A 27014-nucleotide genomic window follows, 5' to 3' on the forward strand; every position below is an offset into this window, starting at 1 on the left:
TAACCCCTACCATATTGCTTCCCAAGTAGACACATCATACAATCAAATTCTTACCTGAAAGAAATTCATGGTCAAATGAAGGCAGTAATTGTTGTACCTTTGTATTACTACATGATTTTAGAGGAAAAAGATTTTTTTTAAAAAGATTTTATTTCTTTGACAGAGAGAGACACAGCAAGAGAGGGAACACAAGCAGGGGGAGTGGGAGAGGGAGAAGCAGGCCTCCCGCCGAGCAGGGAGCCCAATGAGGGGCTCGATCCCAGGACTCTAAGGCAGACGCTTAACGACTGAGCCACCCAGGCGCCCCAGGAAAAATATTTTTTAAATGAAGGCTTACTGGATAGCTCCTGTATATTGTAAATTTTTTCTAAGTCCATCAGGGAAATCATCTTTAAAGTTCTCTTCCATTGGTGAATTTATTGTCTGGTCAGGTTGAGAACATGAACCATATGTATGTGAAACCACAGTGCAAACAATTAAAAATCAAATTATCAGCTAGAACATGTAATTTGTTTTATACTGTATAAATCATCTATGAAGTAAAAGGGTGTCCAAGTGAAGTAGGATCGGTGAGGTCATTTTATATATACAGTTGTTGACAGTATGAGGACAAACTAGTTGAAATTTCGTTGGACTAATGAAAGTTTAGATTAAGCTATTCCTTTTTGTAACTTGTTAACTGTTGGACTGACAGCTTGAAGTTAGTCTTGCTCCCGATCTCTAAAGGTTTTTCTGAGAAGATTCGATAAATGAGTAACCAAGGACTCGTTCTCTCCACCTCCCGGAGAATTTTGTAGAAGCAGAATGTCGAGCCAGAGAGCGTCTCTCATGGCTATTTTATGAATAAATTGAAAACCGTGCTTTTAGATTTGTCAGTTTGATTTCTTAAATAAGAGAGAGAAAGGTTGGAGGGCAGCTGCTCCTTAATATTAGGCTTAACCTGAATTAGATTTGGTAGACTTTAAAAAATATATAATCTGGTTTTGATTGCTTGGTCATGTGTAATTTGTTCCTCATCCAAAGAATTTAACGATAGAGATAAACATTCATGACATGAAAAGTCACCCCCTTTCTAACGCATTCCCTGTCCATCCGTTTCCAGGCCCTCTGCAGAATGAATTATCCCAGTCTCTGTTCCCTGGCTTACTTTTCATTGTATTATGATATGTGGTGATAATGAGAAAAGGTTGTATATCCAGAGAAGCATTTGTGAGGTTTTCTTTTTATTGTGGAGATTTTCCAAGCATAAACTAACTAAAGTAGAGAGAATGCTGTGATGGACCCACTTCCCTATCTTCAGTTATTGTCAACTTTCTGCCATTCTTGTTTTATCTCTACTCCCTTGTATCACGCTGTTATGTTCCTGTTGTTGGCTGGAGTATTTTAAAGGAAATCCTAACTGAAAAGGCCTTTTTCTTTTTTCTTTTCTCTTCTTTTCCTTTCCTTTTTTTTTTTTTTTTTTTTTTTTTTTGAGAAAGCTTTTTTCTTTAAAAAACCACCACCACTGGAGTACCTGAGTGGCTCAGTCAGTTAAGCGCTGACCTTCAGGCTCAGGTCATGATCCCAGGGTCCTGGGGTCAAGCCCCGGGTCAGGCTCCCTGCTCAATGGGGAGTCTGCTTCTCCCACACCCTCTGACTCCCTGCCCCCATTCTGCGCGCGCTCTCTCTTTCTCAAATAAATAAAATCTTAAAAAAAAAAAAAACCATTATTACACTGAACAAAATAAAATAATAATTCCTTAAAAACATCTAATAGTCTGTGTCCAATTTGGCTCAAAATTTTGTCTTTTAAAGATTTTATTTATGCGCGCCTGGGTGGCTCAGTCGTTAGGCATCTGCCTTCGGTTCAGGTCATGATCCCAGGGTCCTGGGATCAAGTCCCACATCAGGCTCCCTGCTCAGGGGGAGACCTGCTTCTCCCTCTCCCACTCCCCCTGCTTGTGTTCCTGCTCTCGCTGTGTCTCTCTCTGTCAAATAAATAAATAAAATCTTTAAAAAAAAAAAAGATTTTATTTATTTTAGAGAGAGCGCAGGGGGAGAGGCAGAGAATGTCCCTCTACCCCTCCCCACGGGCACATGCCTGCTCTCTCTTTCTTTCTCTCTAAAATAAATAAATTTTAAAAAATAAAATTGGTTTGTATGAATCAGGATCTCAGCCAGATCCCACACATTGTATTTGGTTCATATGAATCCTCAGTTTCTTAAACTTCTCTATAACCACACTCCCTACTTCCTCCAAATTTTTTCCCCCATGCTATTTAATTATTGAAGAACTGGGTTGTTTGTCCTGCATGATTTCCCACATTCTATTTCCTTTTTTTCTTCTTTTTTTGCTTTCTTTTTTCAATCCTCTACCCCACATTTTAAATTCTGATGATTTTATCCTGGTGGTAGTGTTCCACATGTTCCTCTTTTCCCCCATATTTCCTAGAATCTGATATAGTTAGAGAAGAAACTGAGTTTGGTTTCCGTCTTTTTGGTAAGAATGCCTCATAAGTGGTACTGTTTGCTTGCTACTATAGCTTCACCAGGAAGCACATCACCTCCATTTGTTCCAGTTTCAGTGAAGATCAGTGGATTTAGGTGGTATCAGTCTGATCCTTTTTATAATAATGATGATGATGATGGTGATTCTCATAAATCACTATTTGGTTTTCCTAAAATACAGTCCAAATAGGAATGGCAGGGAAAATGCTAGATTTTCCCCTCCTTTTACTTATCAATGTTCAAAACATGAAATGATTGAAGTGATGAGGACTTTTAAAAAGTATTGTGGATGGGGCGCCTGGGTGGCTCAGTTGGTTAGGCGACTGCCTTCCGCTCAGGTCATGATCCTGGAGTCCCAGGATCGAGTCCCGCATCGGGCTCCCTGCTCAGCGGGGAGTCTGCTTCTCCCTCTGACCCTCTTCCCTCTCGTGCTCTCTCTCATTCTCTCTCTCTCTCTCTCTCAAATAAATAAATAAAATCTTTAAAAAAAAAAAGTATTGTGGATGTTTATATTTGATGTGTTTCAATCTACTATAATTATTCTTTTTGACACTCAAAACTGTCCCACCTTTGGTGAGTGGATGCCCCTGCAGGCTGCCTCCTGTGTCATTTGACACAACCCTTGTGATTTTTGGTAATTTCTTGCTTTTGGCATGTCAAGTTAGCCATGGCTCATGTACTTCCTCAGACTTGGAATCTCATTCATTTCTCTAAGGAACCCTGGTCCCATTTAGTAGAAATCTAAGTACTAATGGTATTCATTGTTACTGAGCTGTCATTGCTTCTAGGCCTTTCCCATAGGCGGTGTTGGTAAATAAGTTTTTGGTTTGGTTTGGTTTTTGAAAAGAGAAAGGGAAATTATGTGCCTACCAGTATGCCCAGTTCAAATTAAAGATGTTAAAGGGCTTCAGGGCGCCTGGGTGGCTCAGCTGTTAGGCATCTGCCTTTGGCTCAGGTCATGATCCCGGGGTCCTGGGATCGAGCCCCATATCGGGCTCACTGCTCAGTGGGAAGCCTGCTTCTCCCTCTCCCACCCGCCCTGCTTGTGTTCCCTATCTCGCTGTCTCTCTCTCTCTGTCAAATAAATAAATAAAATCTTTAAAAAAAATAGAATCTCTTAAAAGAAAAAGATGTGAAAGGGCTTTTATTTAATGTATTTGATTTTATAATGATATCTTTTCTTTTAATGCTGAAAAGTTGTCTCCTAATAATTAACATAATTATTTGCTTTAACCTACAGTAAAACTAGCATCAAAAGAATTAACTACATGTAACAAGACTGTTGGATGCAGTTTAAGATTTCTCTGCTTCTTTTATATCCGTATGATATATACTTGGGATGTATAATCAGAATGTCTTCTTTTTAAGATTTTATTTTATTTGTTTGAGACAGAGAGAGCGAGAGAGCACAAGCAGGGAGGAGGGTCAGAGGGAGAAGGAGAAGCAGACTCCCTGCTGAGCAGGGAGCCCTGTGCGGAACTCAATCCCAGGACCCTGGGATGACCTGAGCCACCTAGGCACCCTAATCAGAATGTCTTTCAAAATTAGTTAATTAGGGCGCCTGGGTGGCTCAGATGGTTAAGCATCTGCCTTCGGCTCAGGTCATGATCCCAGGGTCCTGGGATCGAGTCCCGTGTCGGGCTCCCTGCTCCTTGGGAGCCTGCTTCTCCCTCTGCCTCTGTCTCTCTCTCCCTGTCTTTCATGAATAAATAAATGAAATCTTTAAAAAAATAAATTAAATAAAATTAGTTAATTATACTGAAATTAAAATTAAATTTTAAAAAATAATAAAGTAAAATTTAAACTTTTGTACTCTGTGGTTATGCAAACTTTATAGATTCAAATTATTTTGTTTATTTCAATTTTTAGAGATTGCTTTTTTCTAATTAATGAATTTTGTTTTCAGTATATAAAATATTTATATGGTATCTTGAAGAAAAATGTATGAGGGGCGCCTGGGAGTCCACCTCTTGATTTTGGCTCAGGTCATGATCTTAGGATCATGAGATCGGGAGCCCCATGTTGTGCTCCATGCTGGGCATGGAGCCTGCTTAAGATTATCTCTGCCCCTCCCCACCTCTAAAAAAGAAAAGAAAAGAAAAACGTATAAAATAAGGTACATTCAAAGTGTCTACCTTCCATCTCTATTTCTTCCCCCTCTCATTTCCATCCTTGACATAACCATTTTTATTAGTAAAAACTAATAGCAAACCTAATCCTTCCATAGTTTCTTTTGAAAATATAAGTAAATATGCATATATATATTTTCCCCCTTCCCTAATTTTCCACATAAGGTAACATGCTATATACAGTCTTATGCACCTTACTTTTTTTTTCACTTAACAATATGTCCTGAAGATCTTTCCATAACAATATGTAGGTATTTTTATTCCTTTTTATATAAAAAGCTGAAAATTACTCTATCAAAAGGAGTCCCCTCCATAAAGGTAGATATTTGGGTTGTTTCCAATCCTCAGTTATTACAAATAGTTCTAAAATGAATGGAAATATGAATACCCTATTTAATGCTTCTGCTGGTGTATCTTTAGGATTGCTTCCTAGATGTGGGATTGCTGGGTCAGAGGGTAAAATGCATATGTAGTTTTACTAGAACAAAAATTTCTTGCACACGGTGTTTTAAGAATTGAAAAGGAAAGGGTGCCTGGGTGGCTCAGTCAGTTAAGCGTCTACCTTCAGCTCGGGTCATGATCTCAGGGTCCTGGGATGGAGCACCATATCGAGCTTCCTACTCAGTGGAGAGTCTGCTTGTCCCTCTCCCTCTGCCCCTCACCCCTACTTATGCTCTCTCTCTTTTGCTCTACTCTCTCTCTCTCAAATAAATAAATAAAATCTCGTTTAAAAAAAAGAATTGAAAAGGAAGCAGAGTTCCTTTTTCCTCATATATGAATAAATTATTTCAGTAGATACATAGTTGGCCACCTGCTGTGTGCCTGGCATTGTTCTAATTGATGGGGATACAGGAGGAAGTTCTACAGAACTTCATGGAGCATGAAGTTAAAGTTAACTGCAGATTTCCTTAAGTGCTATGAAGGAAGTAAATGGGTTGATATGAAAGAATAAGCTAAGATAACTCACTTTGAATAGGGTAGTCAGGGAAGGCCTCTCTGAAAAGGTGACATTTGAGCTGAGACATGAAGGAAAAAGATGATCAGTGTCATCATTTATTGACTTCCCTACTATATGCCAGGCAGTATAAAGGATTTTCACACATTACTTTATTCCATAAACTCTGCGAAGTCTACTTTATAATGCCTGTTTTACAGATAAGAAAACTGATGCTCAGAAAAGTAAATTACTCACTCAAAACCTTGAAACTTAGAAATAGGGGCTGGGATTTGGACCAAATCTAGGCCTGTCTAATTCTAAAGCCAGATAAGACAAACCCTTTTTCCTGTATTGCATTGCCTCTTACAAAGAAAGCGGTGAATACCAGTTAATGTAGTAAATGGTTTAATTTATTTATTACTGAATGATTATAATTTCAGAATACATATGCTCATTTTACTTGGGAATATTTGCTATATAAAAAATAGACCTTCTTGTCCAAGCTGAATAAAATTATTTCAATATCTTTTTATTGTTTTTGAGTTAGTAATGGTTCTATGTTTAAAATACCATAGCAAAAACATCACCCAGATATTTCTAACCTATTAAAATGATGCATCTTCTGAGTATCCTTTTTATTTATTTCACAGATATTTGTTAAAATTTATATAAAAGGTACTTTAAAGTGTTTAAATTACCTTTAGTAAATGAAATAACCAAATTATTCAAGGTTCTATAAATAACCATAAAATTAATCTAAGGGGGAAAATTTTTTTTTCGTGTATCAGCACTTACTGAGCACTTAAATGTATTCTCTTAAGTACTGCAGCAACTCAGGTCAGTAGTGATCCCCGTTTTATAGATGAAGGAACTGAGGCACAGAGAGGCTACACGATTTACTTGCAATCACCTTCTAATAAGTGATAGTTTTTAGACCTAAAGTTCAAATCCTACGCACTCATTGGTTTTATATCTAAGTATTAAAAAGGTCATCTGAAACAATAAGAAAGTAGGAAACTATTAATATATTCTCCCTTGCCAGTGAGTTAAGTCCATATTATTGTCCAGTGAACCATGCATGAAAATTCATAGACATTTTCTTTGGTGTCTTAAACTAGAACTAGTTTAGCAGTTAAAACCCAGATGCTAATTTTACAAACAAGGCCACCTCTAACAATATTAAAATAAAATGATATTTCCTGGCTTAAAGAAAAATTCTCCAGTAACTGTAGGAATGCTGTGGCATGAAGACAGCATCTTAAATCTCTATGCAAGTCATACACAAAGTGTTATTGCAATGAAAAAATAGTGGCGTGAATAATACCTGCTCACAGCCCGAGACACTTGATGTATCTTGGGCCTCAGTGTTTGTTGGATTTTGTAATTTCATGAGCAGGATTTGTATTTTTTTAAAGTTCTATATTTCTGTGTGTTCCACTTGACGTCAAATCTGTATTCTTAGATTGTAGGGTTCCCTTAAAAAAAATAAATAATCTCAGCCCCTCCTCCCTCCACTCCCCCTCCCCACACACACTCATTTTGTATAATATGGTAATGATATCACCGTTGCAGTAATTACGGGTCATCTTCATTTCTTTCATCTCTGCCTGTTCTGATGGCTTCATTCCTTTGACGGAAAAGATTTGGCTCTGGGTGCTATGATTATTTTGTTAAGCGTTATTCGAATAGACAGGAGTGAGAGAAATTAATCAATCCAAATGCAATTAGCATCATGTTTAACCCAGTGATGGACGTCTCAAGGTGAAACAGCTAGGGGAGTTTCAGACATTATTATTCAATCCGATGGTTCTTATCTAAATTATAATCAAGAGAGGTTTTTATTGGCTTCTCAGTGTGAAGATGTAACTCTTTCCCTGCCCTGGGGGTCAAGAAGACTGGGCCTTCATCCTCTGTAGACTTTAGTTACGGCCAGCACCCTGAAGTGGGGATGTTCCAAGCAGGAAAGTTGTCTTAATGTCCAAGTCATTTGAAATTTATCCATACGGTGATCTTGGCCTGATTTTCCTGAGAGTGGAATGTAGCCTGTGGATAAATTACAATAACTTGAGGCAAAATATTTTGTGTACTGATCAAGTCAGTTTGACTAGTTATTGTTTTCTTAACCTTACATGATAGATTTATTGCTTTACTCACTTTATAGATGAAGAAATTAAGACTGTGTGAAGTTACTCGCCCTTGGTCATAATAAATGTTTCACCACGATGTATTATTACTCATGCCCTGAAGCATGAATGTTCTGCACAAATTTCTAAGGGTTTAGTAAAAGTTGTCACTCCAAGAGTATTCATCCTTTGCTTTAATCTCATTACCTTTCATTCAGTTGAGTTTACTCTTGCAAGGGGAACCAAGCAAAACGATGAAGTGGGTCTCTGAAGCCCTATGAAAAGGATACAAAATACAAATAAGAACTTGATAGCTCTCATTCCTGAAGACACATCTTTGGGGTTTTTGTTGTTGTTGTTGTTGTTGTTGTTTTGGTTTGGTTTGTTTTTTAGTAGGGAGAGGGATGATAGAGACTGAATATTTGAAAACTAGTCTTGTTTTGCTCTTAAAAGAAGGCAGGACAAGGAGAGTTGATGGAGGGACACAAGCTTTCACCTGAATACAACATTTTTCAAATGCCTGACAATTAAGATTCTTCTACTTCTGCTTTCAATCTTCAGGCATCATGGCTGACACTTCCCATATTTTATGTTCTTGCTTGATGTTTTATATTCTGAGAATAAATCTGTTGGCTGGATATTTCTGTCCTTTTTTTTTCTTTTTTGTCATGAAAAGCCATTAAAATTATTTTCCATATTGGAACTGTCCAAATTTGTTTACCTGTACATTGAGTCTTGGCTTTTCTTTCTTATATTACATCTTAGATAAAAACCCATCTAGAAATGGGCCTTATTGTGAATTGGGGGGAAAATGTTTGATATAAAATTATCCTTCTCTAAATTCCTTGAAGGGAACACTGTTCTCCACCACCCCACCCTTTTGGAAGAAAAAAGTCCTGTTAGAGAGATAAGACACCCAATAGAAAGAGAATCTGGAAAGGGTGCACCAAAAAAAGGCTTTTTAAGAACTCTCAAGATGAAGATTTTCATAGTCAGTGATAGTTTGGTCACAGATGCAGCATCCAGACTGTTCCTTCCTCAGATATATATTTCTCCTTTTTGAAATGTTTATGCCCAAAGAACTTTAGGCAAAAGCCTCAAAGCTGTTTGCTTACCTTCTATATATTTTAGAGAAAAGTGGGATTTCTACTAAAGACTCTTACTTGTGAACTGTCTCATGAGTTCTTTGAGAATGATCAGAAGACCTTATTACAACTACACCTTCTGAGGGCCACCAAGTGTCTAAATGAGGCTCTAAGAGACCCCTCCTCATCCATGACACCCTACTCAGTTCATAGCACCTTCTGTTCTTGACAGTGGCCCCAGCACCAGCTGCTCTTGCATTAGAGGCATGAAAAAGTAAGTGCTTAGTCCTTGACTTGAATTATCGCTCACTTACTGGTACGTTTTGTGTGCGGCGGTCTGAACTGGAGCATGCGGAAGAATCCCAATCTGGCAGGCTGCCCTGGAGCTGCTCTGCTGAACCCCGGCTCTCTGCCAGAGCGACCAAAAACTTCCACGTTCCTGTGAGAGAGAACTTGGAATTATAAATCACATTGGTTTCCTTTTGTTCTCCTCTAACGCACCAAAATAACCTGTGAACAGCTAGCTACGTCTCAGAGGCCACTTCTCATTTATTTGAATCTTCCCTAATATCTAGTACGTAGTCGTCACTTCGTGTGACTAACTTAACTATTCATCCTCCCCCTTTATGCCTCTCTCCTGCTTAGCACACTGGATGACTAGGATGACTAGGAGATCCCTCTTGTCATAGTTATTAGAATGCATTCAACGTTTCAAGGACCGAAAAAGTAATCTTTAAAAACGTCAAAACCATAATTATAACAAATGGCATCATTTCTATGAAACTATCTTTCAATGAAGCTAACTCAATAAATAGCTTCTTAGCGTACTGATTTAAACTAAACTAGGATTTTATGTGTTCCTCTTTGCTAGAAGAAGCTGCTGGTAGAGTTAAGGGAGGGGGCTGCCTCTAAGACCCAACATTACTCCGGCAGGTGTGATTCTCCAGATTATCCGTGTCACACAGATGCAAGTCATTCCTGTTTCCTTTTGTTTTACATTTGAGATCTCTTAGAAAATAAATTGTTTGATCTCCTTTTGCCACTCCCCAGACTGCCTGTGTGCAGTCTCGGTGCGGACCCAGTACCTCTTTCATGAAGTGGTAGCTAAGGAGCTCCAGGGCTCCCCTTGGCCAGCGAAAAATGCAAGGAAGGAAGAGGTCAAGACTAAGAACAATAGTCATATTAACCTGGAGCTGGCAGGGCAGAATAGGTCTGTGGTGCGATTTAAGCCACTTAGTCAACTAATGAAGGCCTCCTGTGCACGACAGGGTTTGTCAAGGAGGCAGTTCAGATACCAGTTTGATAGGCAGCCAAGTCACAAAAGAGATACACCTGCACAATTGGAAATAGAATATGAAGATACAGTTAATGTGTTCCAGCAGCAGACAGGAAGTGTCTACTACAAAGGGAACCTGCAGTTTACTCCAAAACTCAGTTCCCACAGAGCATGGACCCATTCTCAGAAACCTGCAGTTTGGTTCCACTAGTCCTGACCGGTGCAGTATGGATTTCTCTCTTCTTTCATTTTTCCTTTCCTCCTTCCTTCCTTGTACATAAAGTAACTGGTGTATATACACAAGCATATGGCCTTTTTAAAAAACAAAACGACCAATGCCCTGTTCTGATTGACATCGAATGGATATGGAATGGGATAAAATACTGGTTCAGTGAAAGTATCCCCTTTCCCCGTTAGTGGCATGCTCATTCAGCTCTTATCTCGTATTCGTTATTTTGCTCTCACTGTTTAACAAAAAGACAAGAAAAAATCCTTGTGTACCTTGTTCATTTGAAGAATTTTAATGTTTTTCATTTATCATTGTAAAACTAAGGACAATTGTATAACTTTTTTGTACGTAGCTGTTACACATAGGGCATTTTGTCTTTAAGTAGAAATAAATTGCTCTAAAAGAAATGAATCCTACATAGTTTTCCCATCAAGTGTCTCTTTGCTTAAATAAACGTCTTGTTTGAAATGAAAGAGAGAAAAAGATAGTTCTACAGTAGCTAGCGTTTACTAAATGCCTATGTGACCTTTATATTAATTCCACCTTGAACAAATGAGGGAACCAAGGGGCGCCTGGCTGGTTCAGTCAGTAGAGCACGCAGCTCCCAATCTCAGGGTCATGAGTTTGAGCCCCACATTGGGCATAGATCTTACTTTAAAAAAAATAATAAAAATGAGTTTCATTTATTTATTTTAAGTGAGTTTTATTTAAAAAGAAAAAAAAATGGAAACCAAAGCTCGGAAAGATGTCTCGGGTGACTTGCCTGCAGTGGTCCAGGGCCTGTGTAGGAGCTGGGGTGCAACCCTCCAAGCCTGTCTGATGCTCAACGCCCTGCTCTTTTCACAGGGTTATGCTGTTCCCTTTGCTTCCTGCCATTCATATTAGAGTCTCCTAAAGATAGCCTGTTGTAACTTTTCTCCGCCTCACTAATGTTTTTAATTATGTTGAGGCACAGAAATATTTAAAGTAGTTTGCATTGGAATTGAAAAGCAAACATTATGAGTTTCTCCCATTTCATTAAAAAGTTACTTAATCTTTACATTGTTCTCTACATTAAAGCCGAGCAGAATTTTATCAGGCAATTGCCTCAAAGTTATAATCTGGAAAATCTTTCTATAATGAAACCCATATGTCATGGGCGAAAGGTGCAAAGCCCTGGCAGAGAGGGTTGGTCTCATGAGAGATTCTGCACCCAATCTCGTTAACCAGGGTGCCTCTGGTAATCCCTCATCCCCTCACTGGTGAGAAATCAATCTGTACCACTGAATCTTTTTCAACCAGCCACCAAGAAAATTTACTGCAGAGAAGGCAGTTTGGGGATAGTCATTGTGGAAAGGGAGCCAGAGACAAGGCTAACTGTAGATGGAGGAATTGGAGAATCTAAAGAAGAGATTGTATTAAACCACACACCACCTTCAGAGCAAGCAGGATGGAGTCCTCCTTTCAGCCCTGACCTCTCTAAGTCGATCCAGGTATTTATAGCTGCCGTGAACCTGACAGCCCTAGGGAGATGATGCAGGGGGTAATAGAAACTGCATAAACCTGGAAGTTGATTGTAGTTTATCCATTTGCTGTCTTTAAATGTGTACAAGTGGCCTCCTGTCCCACATTCTTGGCAGCAGTTCACACATTCACCCTATGGTAACAGTATGTATTGTGACTTACTCTGCCCACGGTCTGTACTACATAGGAGGCCTGTACATCATGACTTGACACAGAGGCCCTGCTTCTCTTCTGCATGCAGATACTGTGGTGGCTGATGACCAGTGGATCCCTCTTGGCATAATTATTAGAATGTGGGAGCAGCATTGCCTTCTTGTTGAACCTTGTAATCCTAGAAGATTAATCCAGAATTAGAAAACAGTTAAGAAATTATATTGACTCTAGGTAAAAACTAGCAATCTTATCGTCTCTAGGATTGTCTTCTAACACACGGTGGAAAAAAAGAACCAGGAGAGAAGAGAGGAACTGGAAGTGTCAAGCTGGGGAGCATGTAATCTTACCAGGGCCATTAATGCAAGAATCGTACCAAGCTGTAGCTAGTGGGAAGAAGAAGGGATGGAACGAGGCAAGGGAGTAGAAATGTCTTCCTCTCCTCTGTAAGCAAGCCAGAGACATCTCTAAAGGCTCTTCCCTGGAGAGATTTGAAATCCTTGGTGGGAGTTTTTTCATAAAATACATCTACATATAAAACCCTGCTGGAAGAGGTGTGTACGGGGGGGGGGGGGGCGTGTGCACTCGTGTGTGTGTGTGTGTGTGTGTGTGTGTGTGTGTGTGTGTAAGAGGAATACAGAATAGTAGCAGAAGGCTGTCTCCCTACTCCTAATGGGATTTTGTAGCAGCATGTGTGAGTTTGTTTCAGAAGTCAAAAATGAACAGATGTTGGTATAAATTACCTCTGTGTCTGATGTCTTGCAAATTAAAAGCGCGGTTGGCATCACTAAACAATTTCACTAGGTTTAGAGGGATGCGGCCAGCCGGCAGCGAGTACTGTCGCAGGTCAGTAAGAACTTCATGCTGCAGCAAAGCAGGAAGGCAAGGATAAAGAAATGAAGAATAAAATAAGGGGTATGTGAATTAATCAGAGATGTTAACATCTCTGATAACAAGCGAACAGGAGGGCTCGAGGTCCGAAACTGCCCCTGACAGCAGTTTCTCCACGCACAAGGAGGGGTTGGTGTTTAGGATGTGATTTATAGGGCACAGCCCTCTTTTAGGGAGCACTCTGTCATGAATTCGTATATCTCCTATATGGGACTGGTGAGTAGGAAAACTTTCTCCCCTCCCACGTAGAAGATGAGGTCTTTGAATTACTTCTACTTTTACGGTGGTTTTCTGCAGCTCTGTGTGCTCAGATTAGGTTGAAGGGGGAGGAATGATTGAGTGGGGAAAGGGTTGTTAAAAAGGATTGGTTAAATTCAAGGAGAGCTTGCCACTGAGAGACTTTGGAAGAACTGTCTATTTTGCCTTTTAAATCCTTTTGATCCCTTGACTAGATTGGGTCTTTTTAAATTTTATGCCTTAAAATATTGGTCATTCTCCCATTTGGGGAAAAAAACAGTAAAGAATCGGGGGATGTGAAGGGAAGCAGGCAGAAATAATTAGTAAGATCAATACAGTGCTCCAGGCCCAGGAGTTTTGGAGCAAGTCTCTGTTCTACCCAGCAGAGTTTTGGATTACCCACATCTGGTTTCCAAAGTACCTGCTTCTAGCCTTGCTGTAGGATCATTTGATACTGTGTAAAACTCCTTAATAAGCACTGGAGAGGAGGCAGGAAGCCCATCCAGTAGAAATAAATGATGAGACCCACTCTGGCCAAAAGTATAGGTCACCTGTAGGGTAAGGCTGAGGGGAAAGCTTCCAAGGAATGGGATTTTTGAGGTTGCTAGCCTCCCTTCTTATCACAGTTCATTCATTCACTCAGGCAATACCGAGTGCAGGAGAAGCTACTTACCCTCCTTTGAAAGGTGGTGTGTTAATGGTACCACTCTACCAAGCATGTTCATTGCTGAATAGCAAGAGAAAAGCAGGGCAGGTGGCATTAATATGCTACTCATTTTGCAGATAAAGAAACAGGCTCAGAGATCTTGCCCAGCCCGAGGTGTCACCCCACCGCTAAGCACTAGAGCTGGAACGTAAACTGAGTTCAGACCCTGTGTTATCTAAAAGTCCGCATGGGTGAGAAAATTACCTGTTTGGATTTCCTCTAGGGTAGTTAGTCCTACCTCTGTCTCTCCATTAGTCTGGCATTACTTTCATCAAAGGAAATTATTTTTCTTGCCAAACAAGCAAGGTAAATTTAGAAAGAAAGAAAAAAAACTCAGAATGTACAGAATGAAGGCTATTAACTAGGGCCATTAACACATCTTACTGTTTGTCTCTGGAAAGGAAGGCAATAAACATTATTGTGTTCCTGCTTGGAATATTTCTTTCGTATATTATCATTCATCCAGCCAACATTTATTTAGCAGATACTACATCTAGTGCTGATGATAAAAAGAATAATGAAACAGTCTCTACCCTCCGTTCTTACCCTTTAGGGCAGGAAGACATTTATATAAACAAATAATTGCAAGTCTTACTGGAACTTTGTCTGTATAGGGTTTGGTGCAGATCCACCAAGGAAAGAAATGGTCAGTCTGATTTGAGCCCGGGTGGGGTTGTGGGCACATGAGGCAGCACTTAGCACTGGAGCTTCCATTCCTAGTTAATGGGGTTTCCTTTCCCTTTGTTGGAGCTCCAGAACTTGTGAGAGATGAGGAGTACACGGACTGCAGGTACCAGAAGCTTTCCTGTGGTTATAGAGTTAGTGTTGTTACAGTTCTCTGTTGTACAAATAAACCAGGAACTGCTAGGGAGGGGGAGTGGAGCCCACTCATCTCGTACCATCTCTGGACTTGAGTCAAGCTGCAAGGAGGCTAGGGCACAGGTCCTTCTCATTCTGCATGTGCCTTTCCAGCCATGGGGACATATTCTTAAGAGGCCACAGGCATAGCTGCTGTGAGCCCCCTGCATGGTGCCAGGAGACTTCTGGCCTCCAGCACCAACCATTGGAAACTTTGAGCACTGTTAAATCTATTTAAGAGATCTGGAAAGATGATTTTGTGATGAGGATGAAAGGGGTGTTATAATACATCCATTTTCTGAGGACCTGCTTGACAGAGCTAAAACAGCGGGCTTCTAGAGTGGCCCTTGTAATTGAGAAATGTTTTACTTGCATTTTGGAGCCTCATATGTAGGAAAGTAGCTGTATAAACCCTCTTGTAACTACAGCATTCAAAGATTGATGGTGCTGAAAGTCAGAGAAAGACACATAAACCTTGCCTGGCTATATTAAATATCTAAGGACTGACAATACCAAGAGAGAGAAGACCAAAGCTCTATAAACCCTACTTTATTACACCACCCACAGATGAACTGCACTGAGGGAATATAAACCCTGTTACATTACAGCATCTAGGGACTTCCACTGCTGAGAGATGGGGTAAATGATCTCTAATTTTGATTTGAGATTATAAATGTCCAGACACCAACAACCCAGAGAAGACTCTAATCTTGGTTGGATTATAGTCTCCAAGAGCAAACCTGACATAGTGAACATGAGTATTAGGTTATGTTCTTGAGAGAGAGGGGTTTGGGGGAATTCCCTGGGGATTTTTTTTAAGGGGGGAATGATAGTTTTCCCCATTTGGCCTATGCCTTATAGCAATTGCCAACTTCAGAACAGCTTTGTACAGTTTTCGTTGTCAGTGGTGGTTTGTTTTTCCCTCTTTTTGGAGGTTAGTGGTGATTAAATCTGTTCTGGTAGCAACTTGTTTTTACGATTTAAATCAGTTTGCATTATTAAATTATATTTTCCTGAGATCTCTTTTGCAGATTGTGGGTTTTCATTGATCTTCCATTTGCTGTGATTCCAGCCAGAGAGATGACACGGGGGAAATTTCTCAACATTCTGGAGAAACCCAAGAAGTAGCAGGAGCTGCTTATGGACAGGATGTCCTGGGGGACTGGAACCGTGCTCCCCTCCCAGTGCAGCTCTGGCAATGTGCAGCTAGCTCTCTGCTTCCTGGTGAGAGGCCAGAGGGTGCCCCTCCAGGACTGACCCTCTCCCCTGCCCCTGGCACTCTGCACCTCTGAGGACCTTCGGCGGCAAGAGAGGAATCTGCTCTATCAATTCTCTACAGAAGGATCAGTGCAGTTATTCAGTCAACTTCCGGACTTTGACCATCTCAGCCTTGGATATGGGTAACCCTAGAGGGCACATCATTCTTAAAGGTCAAAGTCCTGCTCTCTCATTTCAGAAAGTGATTCAGGAGTCCCAGGATCTTACAGATGATTTGATTCGGTGATGGCAGTCAGTTGTGGCACGTTGATTGGACGGGTTCTTTTGACTTGTACTTGATATCTTAGGAAGTATTTATGGTGCGAGGAGACCAGAGACCAATTAGATTCTGAAACAGACCAGGCAGCCTGACCTGTGAACTCTCCAGTATATATTGGGTTCCAAGAATCCCCAGCTGGAGAAGCCAGAATCTTCTTGAAATATATACCTGCTTTAAAAATTCTGTACCTTTCACAATAGTCCCATTCCCCAGTGCCTTTCATTCCCCACCATCAGTTCTGATTCCAGGAAAAGGGGATCCCTCCTGGGATTAGCTAGTGAAAGGCCCATCATGCAAGGTTACATTGGGTTCTAGACCTCAAGACCAAGTCAATGATGAAAGAAAGGACTTTTGAGTTCCAAAATCTGTTACAGATCCACACAAGAAAGTCGGTATGGCCTAAAAGGTAGAAGGAGATTGTTTACAGGAGTTCCCATCTGATTAAAAACGAGAAACTCTAATTGACCTGAGAGGAATGTGCTGTGGAATGGTGGCAATGTTTTGCCCCCCTTGTCCCCTCTCATAGCACATAGCAGATATTTTCACCAAAGTACACGAGTGTGCACACGGAAAAAAAGAATTTCCTGACTTAAAGACAATTCTTATGGAGCTCTTTGCCAGTTATCTGTCCCTGTGTTAAAACCTGAAAACCTAACCCATGCGTAAGATTGATTACACATGTTCTCCATATTTTGTCTCGTAAGCCAGACCCCAGCCTCTGTAATGTTTCGAGAAGTACCTGAGGCCATGGGGCTTCCTGACCTTCATGCAAAGAACATCCACATGGCAGTTGTCTGATGGTATTTGGATACAAGGAAAGTTGTGGTTAAATTATTGGTCCTTAGTGTCTGTGCGAGGGTGCAGCCCTATTCAGTTTAATAGCTGGTCTATTAACCATTTCTGACATTTGTGCCTTGTTTCCCATACTAGAATTAATGTTGGGTTTTTCTCTCATTTTTGCCATCCATGCGATTTTACATATTGATAAGGGGAAAAGTTGAGCACAAGTCACAAAGGATGGGTAAGTGAGAAAGAAAAGATTCTGCCTGGATGCGATATAGAAATTTGGGCTGGAGAGGCATAGATTTTAAGTTAAGCTTATTACTGACATTCCTTTTTCTCTAAATACGGTTGGAGTGGGAGGGAAGGAGAGGGCAAAAAAAGAATGCCATAACGTCAAATTTTTCCTTTGCTCTGTTTTTGAGAGTTGACAACATCAGGCACTTTTAAGTGTTTGGGGAAATTGAGAAATACATGGAGAATATGAAGATGCCTCCCCAAAACCAACTCAGGTCTGTAACCCAAGGCTATGTAGTTGGTTTTCCGATCTGCTTTGGCCTTTCTTTTATTGTCATCTTATTCACCAGCACTTAATATAAGTAGATGTTTTAGAATTGCGATATTTATTGGTTTTGTATTTGTCATCCTTAGAAATGTTAATGATGTATTTTTATATTGATAATATAAATGGATGTGTAATGTGTGTGTACTTCAGTGTGTTAGAGGACTGTGCTTTGTATATGGTGGTTTCTATGTCGTCATAATAAATATGTCCCTTTTATAGGAGAGTGAGTTTTCCTTTTCCTCAAAGGGCCAAGTTGCGATTTAAAGCATTCATCAGAAAGTACAACTATAATGATAAATTATGCTCTTTTCCCCTTAACATCACGGTGGTGTGGGGCTTTATGACCATCTACTATGTGGTCTCCCAGCTTCCAGTCTGTTCTACCAGCCATCCAAGCTCATTACTGCTCAACTCCCTAAGGTATTACTTAAAAGCCTTTAATACCTCCTTGTGTCTAATAATAAAGTCTGGGTCTCTTTTTTTTTTTAAGATTTTATTTATTTATTTGAGAGAGAATGAGAGATAGCACGAGAGGGAAGAGGGTCAGAGGGAGAAGCAGACTCCCCGCTGAGCAGGGAGCCCTATGCGGGACTCGATCCCGGGACTCCAGGATCATGACCTGAGCCGAAGGCAGTCGCTTAACCAGCTGAGCCACCCAGGCGCCCAAAGTCTGGGTCTCCTATCCTGGCATTTAAAACTCTCTGCATGTAATCCTAAGCACCCCTCCTCTCCAATATATGAAGTCTCTGTTCCAGTTAATCTGAACAATTCCCATTTCCTCACTTCAGTGCCTTTGCTCATTACCATTGAGTTCCTAGAAAGTCTCTTTTGCACATATCAAACCTACCCTTCCTGTAAACCCCTGGTGAACCAGCTGGAAACAATCTTTCTCCCTGCATTACCACAACATGTATGTACCCCATCCTTACTCTTCTTACCAACTCCGCCTTATATTTAAGTGTTCCAAGTGCATCTCTTCTTGTCCCACTGAGTTGTAAGCTCCTCAAGGTTACAGCTCGTTCCTACACATCTAGTTACTCTGCTGTGTCTTCTTTGAGCTGGAAGGGTCCGTACCTTCTTGCAGACTTCCAGTTAAATGTGATGGATTGAAAACAAATGTTTCTCTGCCACCTACTAAAATCCTTGGTGTAGGGCGCCTGGGTGGCTCAGTCGTTAAGCGTTCGGCTCAGGTCATGATCCCACGGTCCTGGGATCGAGCCCCACATCGGGCTCCCTGCTCCGCGGGAAGCCTGCTTCTCCCTCTCCCACTCCCCCTGCTTGTGTTCCCTCTCTCGCTGTGTCTCTCCCTGTCAAATAGATAAATAAAATCTTTTTAAAAAAATTAAAAATAAATAAAATCCTTAGTGTGACTTCCTTTTCGACTCTGCTCAAAAACTAGAGAAGAGCAAGTATTTGTACTGTCACTATCCTCCCATTGATAGTTTACCTGCCCTCGAGCAGAGCATCATGCCCTTTCAAACATTCCATGTGAGGAAAGCAAATTGCTTGGCATCATTGGCTCATCATTGATTTCCAAGAAAACAGCTGGGTAGGCAGTAGATCTCTGTGACCTGGAAAAGCACGGCCAGCCGGCTGCCTCGGCAGGGATAGAGTCGTGACTGCGCTGCTCTAAATCTTGAGAGATTATTTTTCCAATAAATAATTATGTATTATTTGCCCACAGGTTTCTCTTGCCTTTCCCTTTGCCATTCTGAATGCCTTCCTTGCGGAAGCAACTGTTGGCTGAGAGGAATAGCCAATACCGGGGTTTCGGAGGCACGTTTGCAAATTCTTACTCAAGTTTTCTCTCACCAGCAGTCTTGTTGCTTCTTGCTCACTTCAGTCTCTCAGATTCTTGCTTTGGCCTCTGCTGATTTGCTCGGCCTTCCTTCCATTGTCAGGGCACTAAAAGTTCACAGGCTATTAACTGTATTAATAGCAAGATGCCATTGTTAATTTTTCTGTATCTTTTGGTGACCCACTTACCATATTTTTTAAATGGGCACTTGGGAAGTGCTGCTTGTTTGTGGTCCTCTAGCTAACTGTAGCTCCTCTATCTTCTGGGCCATGAAAACGGAGCTGGTAAGTCAGTCCATTGCCTCTTTGGTTTCTGAAGGGTGTTTGGACTTCCACAGGAGCTTTGTGATGAAACCAAGAAATTTCCTTTCCAGTGCGATGCTCTGGTCCCTTCTGTTTCCTCCAGGACTAAGGCCTCACAGAAAAGAGAAACAGGCAGAACAGGAAGGGAGGAAATGGGCTGGTGGGCCAAGGTGGATGGTCCCAGGGTCAGACGACATGATTTCTTACCAGCTTTCAACTTCTACACAAAATCCATCTCCAACCATTTGGTTATGTTCTCCAGTTTCTGTTTTCCTCATCTTGTGCCATCCAGACGGCCCCTGCATGGGCTTCTCTTTCCCCAGAGAGCCTTATAGCCCCCACCCCAAACAGTGGCCTCTCCCAAGTCTGTAAGTTCTGACTGGCCTCTAACTGACTGCTCCTCTCTATCTAGGCTTTTTGGCACTTTGGGGCTGGGTCCCCGACTATGCCGAAAGAGGCCACCAGCCTTCCCGCTCTGTCCCACACTTTTTCTTCATGAGCTTCAGGTGGCACCAGGTGCAACCCTGAGGCTCATGGTTGGCGCCGGTGCTCGCAGAGCTTGTTAATTAGCACATGAACACCCCAGTGCTCCGTTCGCCAGGCCGGGCATTCGGAACCTTCCCCTCCTGTGGGCCCCTTCCTCCTAATGAGAGCTGGAAGAAGGGCCCTCACAACACACTGCCTCAGAATAATATTCCGCTTTGTCCCCACCAGTAACCAGGGCTGACAGGATCACTCTGTCCATTTCTCTTCTAATTAGCACAATTCCAGCATGGCCTGAGCCAGCAAATGGAGAAAAGCGATCAAAAGCGATCGGACAACCGTACCGAGTCACAAACACAAAGAGGGCCATTCCCTGTAATTAGGTGAGACAACTCCTCAGTCTTTTCTCGGCTGGAGTTTGCCGCTAAGACTCTTGCTGTTTGGGTCCCAGCAACACAAGTTACATGTCTCCCTGGGACACTAATAAGCCCCAAATTGTCTTCCGCTTCACACAACTCTCACCAGAGGACAAGTGCCCGGGGGAAGGGGGGACACAGTGAGGGGACAGGGTGTCTAAACAGCGAAGCAGCTGTGGCAATGTCTCCCCCACTCCAAAAGGCAGACACTGGGGCTGTGGGCAGAGAAGGACAAGGCCGTTCGTTTGGGAGAACAGCTCCAGGTGCAGCCTGGTCCCATTGCCTGGGCTGCCGTCTGAAGCGCTAAGAACTGGGCACCTTGGGAGAGACCCACTCCCTGCTATTTGCCTCGCCCCATTCACTGGCCAGTTGTCCCCTTTGGGTCTCCTCATCCCTTCTCCCACATGTCCTCGCTGTGGCATCTTGGACAGCTACAACTGTGGCACCGTCCTCGGACCTGCACTGAAGCCCTATACAACCGTAGTCAGTGAGCTCGAGGCTAGCTAACGTGCAGCACACACGTGAATTCTGCGCTCGGAGAGCTCAGGACCTGGAAGGGGCTCTCACTTCCGGCACCCATCACCTCTGGGTCTCTGGCTCTCCCACAAGCCTTGCTTTCTATCCCCATGCTCTCTCCTGGAAGATCCCTGTTTTTTTAAACAGAAAAGTGGCCCATCAACAGCCACACTCCATGTGGCTCAGAGGTTGGCCACTTAATAAACAGAAACTGCTCCCCCAGGATTGCAGCCCATTACAGGGATTACTAGGGGTGATACAGCCATGAACTTGGTCATAGCCAGGGACAAAGGAATGCAGTGGAGAGTGGCATTTGGAATCTCAATTAAACTCAAGCTCTGAGCTGAGTTGGACTCGCACATATTTTCATCTTATCCTGGTCTCTGCTTTCTCTTTTGATCTATACTTGATGCTTCTGGCCAATATCTGCTGATTCTTTTCCCTTAGAATATGGAATTTCAAATAAAATATAATTCTACAAATACTACAAATAAATTGGTATTTTCTACCAAGTTTGAAAACTTAAAATTGAAAGTAACCTCCAATACTAGAAAACAATTATCTGGACTCCAAGGAGCCAGAAAGCTCAAGTAATAAGAGTTGCTTTGTTGTTTTTCCATCCTCCCTATCTGAGACACACAGAGGTAACAATAGGATTTGACTTTGTAAGTAACTTTTGGGAGATGTCAAAGAATCTGATCCAAATTTGTTCAGTCTCTTATTAGAGTTTCTTTGGTTATAAACAAAATTAGAATAGTACCTGGCACAACATAAGTGCCTAATAAGAATTTGTTGAAGAACTGCACCATGAGGGCGCCTGGGTGGCTCAGTTGGTTGAGCGACTGCCTTCGGCTCAGGTCATGATCCTGGAGTCCCGGGATCGAGTCCCACATCAGGCTCCCTGCTCAGCAGGGAGTCTGCTTCTCCCTCTGACCCTCTTCCCATTCATGCTCTCTATCTCTCATTCTCTCTCTCTCAAATAAATAAATAAAATCTTTAAAAAAAAAAAAAAAAAGAACTGCACCATGATACTCAGTGTTCATAGCTTTCTTGCTAGTCTTAAGAGCGTGGATCTTGAGAGAGAGGCAGGGTGTGGTCATGAATTCACTTCTCTCTGAACCACAGTGTCATTGGAACCTTTTCTACTTTAAAGAGGCAGGCAAGGAGCACCTGGGTGGCTTGGTCAGTTAAGCATCTGACTCTTGATTTCAACTCAGGTCATGATCTCAAGGTTGTGAGATCAAGCCCCGCATTGGCTCTGCACTGGGCATGGAGCCTGCTTAAGATTCTCTCTCTCTCTCTCCCTCTCCTCCTGCCCCTCCCCCCCCCAAAAAAGAGGCAGGCAAGCATCATGGAAAAGGGCATAGACCCTTTCATCAGATTGCGTGGGTCCAAATCCTATTTTTGCCATCTACTAACCATGTGACCATAAGTAAATTGCTTCATCTCTCTGTGCCTTAGTCTACCCATTTATGGAGTGGGTCCAATAGTAGCATCTAACTCCTAGGGTCATTGTAGAGATTAAAGTAGTACTTGCAAGTATTTAGAGCAGTACATGGCCTATCTTAACCCATTATATGAGTGCTTGAGGGATATATCTTTAAAAATGGATTCAATGCATTGTTTAATTACTATACTCACATTTGTTAAAAATTCATAATTCTTACAGGGAAAGTACAGTAACTTTTGGTTACCTAGAACAGTTGAAATGGGTGAAGCAGAGAACCCATTTCTCTCACTCTTCCAGAGAGCTGACATTTACTGGGTACTCCTGCCCCCCTCCTTCCAGCCTCTGGGGCAGCTTCTGCTCGTATGGACATTCAGCAAATATCACGGCTGACTCTGCAGATGGTGGCATTGAAGACTATTTGTTACTCATGAACAAGGGAAGGAGAGGTGTTCTTTGTGACAGCGGCAGGTTTCTGAGCTGATACTGAGCTTGGCACGAGCCTCAGCTCATTGTGCTTCACTAGTCTTGATGGTCCTCACATTTGCTGAGCATCCATACTATTCCAGTCACTGCACAGGAATGCTCTTCCCCGTTTTGCTGTGTCCTCCACCCCTGCCCACCTCACCCCTCCACCAATCCCTTTATCCTTCTTCCAGATGCTCTCTTTCCAGGCCTGAGCAGGATTCACTTGGGCCTGGACTCCCCGCAGAGCAGCTTCCTCCTGGCTTTGCCCTCTCTAGGAGCCCATGGAGAACAGCCTGGCCTGCTTCTGCAGCCCGGGGCCTCAGGGTCAAGCAGGGCTGAAGGTCACATCCCAGGGCTTTCCAGGATGCGGCCAAGCCCCAGGAGCTGAGCGGGCCCGAGCCAGCGGCTTCACACAAAGGAGCAGCCGAGAAGAGTCAGGTTGGAAAAGTCAGTGACTTTCGGCTGAGTGGGAATGAGAAGCATTGGCTGCAGCTACCAGCAAAGCCCTGGGTAGGGCCATGGGGGATGTGCAGGGGTCAGAACCATAAATGGTCTCTGAGGAATGGAGAAAGCAAGCTCCTGACAACCTCTTCCTTGGCCTCCTCCCCCCTCCATTTGTCTCTGCTGTCTCTGCCTCCACCTTTTTTGTTTTTTTGTTTTTTTTGAGAGAGAGAGAACGGGGAGAAGGAGGGGCAGAGGGAATCCCAGGCAGGCTCCACCCTCAGTGCAGAGCCCCATGCAGGGCCCCATCTCACAACCCTGAGATCATGACCTGAGCCGAAATCAAGAGGCAGACGCTTGACCGACTGAGCTGTCCAGGCGCCCCTGTCTCCACCTTCTTATTGGCAGACCCTCATCCCTTGCTTTTCTCACAGTGCCGCTTTCCCCAAGCCAACTGACCCAAAGGTCCTTCGTACCCAGAACTATTGATCAAATTATGGTACATTCACAGAGTGAACTATTATGCAGCCAGTTAGTAGGTTTGCAAAAGGTTATAACATCATGGAAGAAATGGTTTGTCATAAGGATAAGCGAAATTAAAATAGCAAGATGTAAAATTATAAATGTAACATAATATCCAATATGGGGGGGAGGGGATTGTAAGGAAATAGACCAAGGTATTAACAGTACTTGCTGCCTTGTTGGAGGATTGTGGGAAATTTTTGTATTTTTTCCTACATTTTCCACACTCTACAGAAGCACGTGTTGCGTTCATAACATGGGGGGAAGCCTCTGGAACTGAGTATACAGGTATATGGGGCTTAAAATGCCCTATCAGCCCAGCCTAGTACCATGCATGTGTGCGTGCACACACACACACAGTTCACCGGTGACATCTGTTTATGGTAATGAGATTTGTTCTTGTGTACGAACATGTCTATCAACCTGTAAACCTCTGAGTATTTACTGAGCATCCAGTCCTGTCGTAGACCCTACTCCATCCCCTGTAGTGCCCTAAGCACACTCCGTCCCAGGGCCCAGCCCTCCTCACAGGCCACAGAGCCTTTACTCAGGAACAGAAAAATGTTCTCTCAGTACATGTGCGGTCAGTATTGCAAAATAGCTCTTTTTCCTCGGTCCATCCCCACACAGAACAATATATCTCACCTAATTTTGCTGTCAACTCTTAAGGCTGAATTTCCCCCAGCTCGGGGGCGTGCCAACACTGTGCTGGTGAGAGTTTTCTTCGCTTTCTTCCTGCTCATTTTCCCTTTCCAACTGAGAGAGAAGGGGGAGGGAAAAAAAAAAAAAAGAGGAACTCGGAGTCAGGGGTAGGCAAGGCAGCCTGGAGTGATGCTCCTCTATTTTCATCCCAGAGCGCCAGACAGAGGCGCTGCACCCTCAGGAAAGAACATGAGGAGCCTTCTGTGCAAGTTGGGATCTGAGGGGCACAAGGGGTATGTGGGAGGTGGTTCTCACCTTTACTGGGAACACGTGTGTATACAGTCAGGGTCCCTGCGAGATGGGAAGCAGAGCCACGGAACTGATAAAGAAGAGAGGAAAGCATTAGGGGCTGGGTCGCATGAAAATCATGCAGAAGAATGAAATCCGTCCTCAAGAAATGGCTCGTCCACCCCAGGCCCAGGCATCTGGCTAGGCCTTGGAGGGTCCTAAGGAGCCTTGCTCCTCGTTTCCCTTCAACAAAAATAGATGTCATGATGAGTAAGAAAAATGCTGTGCCTGAGACGCCTGCTCCCTCCTCCGGGTCACCAGTATGTGTCCTTGTCCATCCTGTTTCTCAGAGAGGTGCTACTTTCTGCCCAGCTCAGGATAGCAAAACAAAGGGAAAATATCAGCCATGCACAGCCCTGAATCCTGCCTGACTGTTAGGGGCTTTCAGCCTGAAGAGCTGGGGCGGCCAGATCCGGTCAGCCCTCCCGGAGGAGAGAGGAACACGCCAGAACAGAGAGCCGAAGCGATTGTTACAACATGAGGATTGCAGGGCAGGCGACACCTCACAACATCACCAAAGATTGATGCAAATTGGTTTGGTTCTGACCCTGTCATGCCAGGAAGGATAATGATTCCAGCCGCGCGGGGGCCCGGGAGGGGGCACGTGGGGGGGGTATGTGAGGATGGGTGTCTCACTACGCATCTTCATTAATGATCTGAAAGACAGGGGTAAACAGCATGCTAATGAAACCTGCAGATGATTGGTGTCCCAAACCCCAGAGAGGACAGAGAAATAGCACCGTGAGGCCCAGAGAGCTTAGAAATATGGGCAGGAGATTGTCAAATGAGGTTCGTCTTAGGAAAATGAAAGTCGACGTGTCAGGCAGGAATGATGAAGGTGCCTCTGGGTGGAGGCCCGTGAACCTGGAAAGCAGAGATGGGCGGTGGGGCAGGCGGTTGAGTGAAAGGATAAGGTCTGGGGTGTGGTGAGGGAAACAGAGGAGCTGGTCTTGAGGACCCAGGGGACAGATCCCCTTGTACATTCCTGGCAGACCTGACTGCAGCCAGAAGACTGGAGCCGGGCTATGGGGCCAGGGAGGTTGCTGTGGCCCCTGGTGGCCTGTGTCAGCCCCGGCTCCTAGGCAAGGCTGGACTCTGACTTCACAGCCCCAAGCTGTGCCTATTTGTATTTAAGCCATTGAGGCTAAAAATGGCATTTTGACCTGAAGGACAAAAATGAAACAAGCCAAAACACGTTTTTTAAAATGTTGCCCCAAATTTTGGGGAATAGGGTATTCAAGAGTAGGGGAGGGGCACCTGGCTGGCTCAGTCAGTAAGAGCGTGCGCCTCTTGATCTTGGGGTTGTGAGTTTGAGCCCCATGTTGGGTGTAGAGATTATTAAAAAAAAAGGAGTTGGGGAAAGAAAAATTTTCCCCATCTTCAGTGGCTTCCCATTCAGTAAACATTGCTTGGAGGTATAATTCATTTGCATTAAGGGTACAAATATTAAGTGAACAGCTCAGTGAATTTTTTAAGCAAATCGCTTAACCTCACCAAACCCTGATTTCCTTGTCTGAAATGGGTACCACGGCAGTACATGTCTCATAGCTGTGTTGTGAGGATTCAATGAGATGGATTATGTAAGCCCCTAGGACATAATGTACACTGTGTGGGTGATTATTATTACTATTTATTATCCTCTAATTTTATTCCCTAAGCTTTACTCCCAACCCTCCAAGTAAATGATAAACTTTTTGAAGTCGGGGACTATCTTAAAATTCTTTTTCAATGTATAGATGCTGAATAAATCCTTGTTTGATATGTTGGTAGTGCCAGAATTCCCTTTTAATATGAATAATTTTGTCCTTACCCTACTCAGATCTACTTTCAATGAAATCTTTCTTTAAGATGAAACAAAGCCAAGAAAGAAAGAAACAAGGGGCGCCTGGGTGGCTCAGTCGGTTAAGTGTCCACCTCTTGATTTCAGCCCAGATCTTGATCGGGGGTTGTTGAGTTCAAGCCCCATGTTGGGCTCCATGCTGGGCACAAAGCCTACTTAAGACAAACAAACAAACAAACAGACAAACCCAAATAGAATGCTGATATCACAGAGATTTTTTTTCGGACAGAACATTCCCCCTGAGACTGGAATGAAATCTTAAGCCAAAGGAAAGGAACCTGGCTTTTGAGTCCAATCC

The 27014-nt window shown here is 42.9% G+C and overlaps 1 protein-coding gene across 1 annotated transcript in view; it reads left to right on the top strand.

The window, feature by feature from the left end:
* The window catches only part of LIN52 (lin-52 DREAM MuvB core complex component), a 115775-nt gene extending 98064 nt beyond the window's left edge, over positions 1-17711 (top strand). The window contains exon 6 of the mRNA XM_025869668.2: positions 15684-17711. Within this exon, the coding sequence (XP_025725453.1) occupies positions 15684-15739 (56 nt within the window). The 3' untranslated portion in view covers positions 15740-17711. The remainder of the gene's footprint in view (positions 1-15683) is intronic.
* The last annotated feature ends 9303 nt before the right edge of the window (positions 17712-27014 follow it).

This window comes from Callorhinus ursinus, unplaced genomic scaffold, assembly GCF_003265705.2.
Source record: "Callorhinus ursinus isolate GAN/ISIS: 27379988/994484 unplaced genomic scaffold, GSC_fseal_2.0 scaffold8, whole genome shotgun sequence".
Classification (NCBI taxonomy): Eukaryota; Metazoa; Chordata; class Mammalia; order Carnivora; family Otariidae; genus Callorhinus; species Callorhinus ursinus.